We start from the raw sequence: 4,668 nt of genomic DNA on the forward strand, positions 1-4,668 counted from the left end.
GGGGCTTCTCTAGAGTCTTGCATCCTGGCTGCCTATTGACCCAAGCTCATGGACAGTCTCCCTGGCTTATTGCTGTTGAGTCCCAGGCCCTGGAAATACTGCGGTACCATAGACCATGCAATGTTCCCAGATCTCCTTGCATTGTAGGACTTGAGTGACAATTGTAAGTGGCTCATAAGTCTGGCATTGATCAACAACCTAGGGGTGAAGTTCACCCTGAGCAGTGGGTAAATGGCAGAAGAGACAGGAAATTCAAAAGGCCAATGATATGATGCTGGGAAATTTTAATAGGAATGAGAAAGCAAGTGTACACTTACAAAGGATAAAGATTTTTACAAAAGAAAACAACCAATCATCTGTTTCAAGATATTTTTCTTCATGTGCTAACACCATAGATTGACAGGCAAGTCCCATGTTCTAACATTTTAAGTTACATGTTTTGCCCTTGTTGCTAGAGTTCCATGAAGCCCCATAAAGCAAGACTGTTAGATGAGAAATACAAGCTAGAATGTAATGGGAGTAAGACAAGCATGGACCTGACTTTCAGAAGTGCCCAGCACTCACTAGTGTATTAACTTCAGAGGAAACCCTGGGTGTTTGGCATTTCAGAAAGCCATGCCCATTACACTCAATCACAAATCTGGATTTTTCTTCTAATTTCCTGGCTGTTCCTTGTTCTGTGTATTTTCCTGTTGGGCTTAGCACGGCCCACAGCTCCCACGGCGGTACCTATTGTACCGACGGTAAGAAAAAGGGCTGCAATAGCCGTAGCCAAAGCCTGAACCATACAACCTTCCATAATTATACAAGCTTCCAGAACTACACAATCCACCTCCATAGCCCAGGGATCCACCCACATAGCCCCCACCAAGGCCTTCATAACCAGGTCCTCCATAGCCACCAGAACTGCCATAGCCAAGGGATCCCTCCAAGCCGCTGTACCCGAAACGGGTGCCAAAAGAACTGCCATAGCCCCCCACAACAGGTGCTCCTGAAGATCCCACGATGCTGTCCTGGGGGAAGCTGCTGAGAATGGGGCCTGGGAAGATCACGGAAACTGGTGGTGGCTGGATCACTGCCCTCGAGTCAGGGCACTGTCTCACACACAGGTCATTGTAGCTGTTGGCGATGGGTGTTGGGCAGGCAATGCCACTGGAGGGGTAGCACAGGTCAGTGCAGGCCATCTTGGCATGGAGGTCAGCCTGAAACATGCAGTAAGGAGTAGGGTAGACACAGTGCACAGGTTGGAGTAGCCAAAAGGGTTCATTGCTTATATTATGTGGTTATGGCAAGGGTGTAGCAATCACGGCAGACTTCAGCTTCAGTTGCTATGAGTATGTAGCCCCTACTCCCTTGATGTGCAGAAACTCCATTGAAGACCATCTTACCTTTGGCCACATCCAGTCACCTCTCTTCTCTCAATCTCTCTTTCTGGATCCTCATGCCCTGCTACTAGAAACCCTTCCTTTCTTCCAGCTAGGATACTAATAGCTAATTCTATTTACCACTCATGTAACAATTTGCCTTTTGCTCCTCTGTGTAGCCTCCTTACCTGACCTTACCTTTGTAAAATAAGAAATTATCCCTCCTTTGTACACAGGGAAAATTAAAATGGAAAGGTTAAGTGACCTGCTCATGGCCATTTGTTGAGTCACTGAAACATCTAGGACTAGAACGTAGGTATGCCTACTTCTTGCATGTCTGAATATTTGTTCCTACAAATGGAAGTAGAGATCAGAGTCCTACTGTGCTGGACATGGGAAAAGAGAGGCATGCTCTGCAATGAAGTCTTTGCAACTTGATTTAGAGGACTAAAGGGGGGGGAAAAGGTTATAACTTTGTGTCGTGGGGTCTGAGCTCTCTCAAATATCTTTCCTTAGAAGACTTGGCCTGGTTTCCCCAGGAAGTCCAAAACATAACCAAAGCTTAATATAGGCTCCCTGCATCCCAATTTAGCACCTGAATCCTGAGAACATGCATTCCTTTAAAGGTCCTCATACTTCAACTCTGCTACATTGCATTGTCTATCCTCTCTGCTACATTGCTCTGGAACTGTTCTGACAAGACCCCAAAGTGCTGTGAGGCTTTTATTTCTCATAATGCCTAATGGACTTGGATGTCCATAAGTGAATTAATGGGAGAAGGGTATCCCAAGCATCTATGCCTTTTTTAACATAGCCTCCAGAAGCTCCTAATCACTGATAATTGCAACTGCACAACCACAAAAAGACTCTTATGGAAAGAAAACCTGTAACACTGTGAAGCATCAATGAATGTTGATCAAATTTTTAGTCCTACACTAAAACTATCTTTAAAGCAATATTTAGGTATTTAGAATGATTTGAGGTGGTTTCTGACTTACCCAATTCACCAAGGAGGATCAAGCAAGAGAATGATGTTGTAGAGCCCTGAGTTGAGAGTTTTTATACTGTTTCTCAGACTGCCTGGGGGATCTGTGATGCTCATGAAGCCCTAATTATTTGCCAAGCAAAATGTGTTTGCATGTGTAACTCCTCCAACCGATTAAATTGTTTTTGCTGATTGTGGTTGTTCAGCTCATCTAATCTCCCCATGGCATGACATGCATATTCCACCATGCAGATTTCTTTCGTCTTGAAACTTTGCAGGCCAAATTATTCTTGGTATTGTTCCATCTGACCTCATTAAAATTGCAGCAGAAATTAAGATGGCTCCATGTTTTATTTATTTATTTGGTGGACTTTGCCCTTGAACCATCTTCATGATTCATTCCACCAAACAAAATGTTGCTTACATTTGCAGCTTCTAAGCTGGTGGGAGTTTTCATTCTGCATGCTTGACACTTCTACTACCATTCTGGAAATCCACGAGTAAAACAGAGCCAAAGTGGACCTAAAGTTCTGTGTGGGCCTTGTGTAACACAACTGTAGGGTGAACTTCACTTGACAGTGATGGCCAAAAGCACTCTGAAAGACTTTTTGAGGTGAGAGACTCCGAATCTTGTCATATGGAGCATGAGAGAGGTTCCCTGTTGAAGGTTTGCATTTGACATGAAGATGATGGTGGGAGGAAAGAAACAGTGCAATAGTTCTTTAAAAAGCTTTGGATTAAAATCCTTGAACCTGCAACTCCATCCATGAGCCAGCAAGAGAGCTGTTTACTTCTGGGAGTGTGCCGAGGACAGAGGGAGAGTAGCTTCCTTTTGTCTGCGAAGCTGGATCCCTGGGTGAAAGAAACATCTGGAATCTGAAACCCTGGAGGAGAGAGGAGGGGGGGAGTGACCCCTTAAGGCATCTTGTTATGGCTGTGGAGGCATGAGGTCAAGTTCCCAGTGGCTGGAAATGGATACATGGTCCACTGGGGAGTCAAAGCCAGGTGGGCACGATGCCATCCTTAGTGTGCCAATGGGTATAAACTAGTGCACCTTACCCACATTGTCCACTGAGCTATGAGGCCTGGATGGACCTTCCTGCCTATAAGAGAGGTTGCAAGACAGATTTGAGGCCACCCCAATGTACTAGAATGGTTTCAAAAACATTTTATGAAAGCAGAGCCTCTGCTATTAGGGGAAGAAGGAAATCCTCTTGGGGCATCCCCATGTCGATCTAAGAATAAGAAGGATTTTCAGAATGGCTAGTACTGGATAGAATTTCCTTAGGAAACATAGGTATTGTATTATTGGAAGAGATAAAGAGAAAACCAGTATCTCCACGTTAATCCCTTTGAGAAAGTAAATATAATCTTCTGTTTAACACAGTAGGAGGATGAAGAAGAGAATCCCTTTTTAAAACCTTGGTCGAATGTCTTATCCTCAAGCCCTAAATACCCACACCATTCTTCCTTAGCTTTCTTTGCATGTCAGAGCCAAAAAGCATAAGCAGCTGAGAGGCACTAGCAATTCAAAAGTCTCTTCGTTAGCTGAGACTTTTGCCCAGCAGGTGCAAAAGGACATTTTAATGAAAATGCCCACATAGCTACTTTGTAATAGAAACCGCATCACCACCACCGTGTGGCTGCCTCCCATGATTAGAAAAGGAGATAAGTGTAAAAATTGCTTGCTTATTTGGACAGGGATGATATTGCTTAATAGAGGGGTATCTAAATCATGTTGTGTGCTTTAAATGCTATGATTATATAGCTCTGTTCCTGCATAAAACATTAATAGCTGTTTGTGCAGTGCTTTGTGAAGCCTTTGTTCTGAGGAAGCCACAAGATGTCCTGATGAGTGTCCACATGAAGATGCCTCTGACTTTAGATATAATTTACAGCATAAGAGCTGTGCCTTTACTACATGAACTAGAATAAAGGGGTGGAAACAAATGAAGGAGAGAACTGAACATGGTTTTTGTGGCAAAAGATGTATACAGCTGTTCAGTACAAACGTGAAATCACTTGGCATGTTGTAAACTGGTTGAGTGGCAGGTCCCAGTGTCACAATTGTTTTCCATTGCACTCTGGCTTATAGTTTGCCTCAACCCATCCCAGGGAGAGGTGATTGGTGGCACTGAAATATCTAGATTAATCCCAGATTTAAAAAAAACAACAAACCCAACTCTAACAATTCTGGGATACACGTGCCCCTCCCTAGGCATCCTCATGGTCCAAAGAGGTAAATAAATTTACCCTTCTGCAGAACCAGTGTCCATTTCAAAATTGTGGTAGCTTGCATTTGGACATGTGGAAATGCCA

General features: G+C 43.7%; 1 protein-coding gene across 1 annotated transcript; it reads right to left on the reverse strand.

Moving 5' to 3' along the window:
• Positions 1–267: 267 nt before the first annotated feature.
• On the reverse strand, positions 268–2,438 carry LOC102383515 (scale keratin-like). The gene is made up of 2 exons (XM_025194747.1): positions 2,363–2,438; positions 268–1,202 (listed from the first exon to the last, which is right to left on the reverse strand). Exon 2 carries the CDS (start codon positions 1,182–1,184, stop codon positions 699–701), a length of 486 nt encoding a protein of 161 aa, XP_025050532.1. The 5' UTR covers positions 1,185–1,202; positions 2,363–2,438; the 3' UTR covers positions 268–698.
• Positions 2,439–4,668: the final 2,230 nt, after the last annotated feature.

The sequence above is a fragment of the Alligator sinensis genome, unplaced genomic scaffold (genome assembly GCF_000455745.1).
Source record: "Alligator sinensis unplaced genomic scaffold, ASM45574v1 scaffold182_1, whole genome shotgun sequence".
Lineage (NCBI taxonomy): Eukaryota > Metazoa > Chordata > Crocodylia > Alligatoridae > Alligator > Alligator sinensis.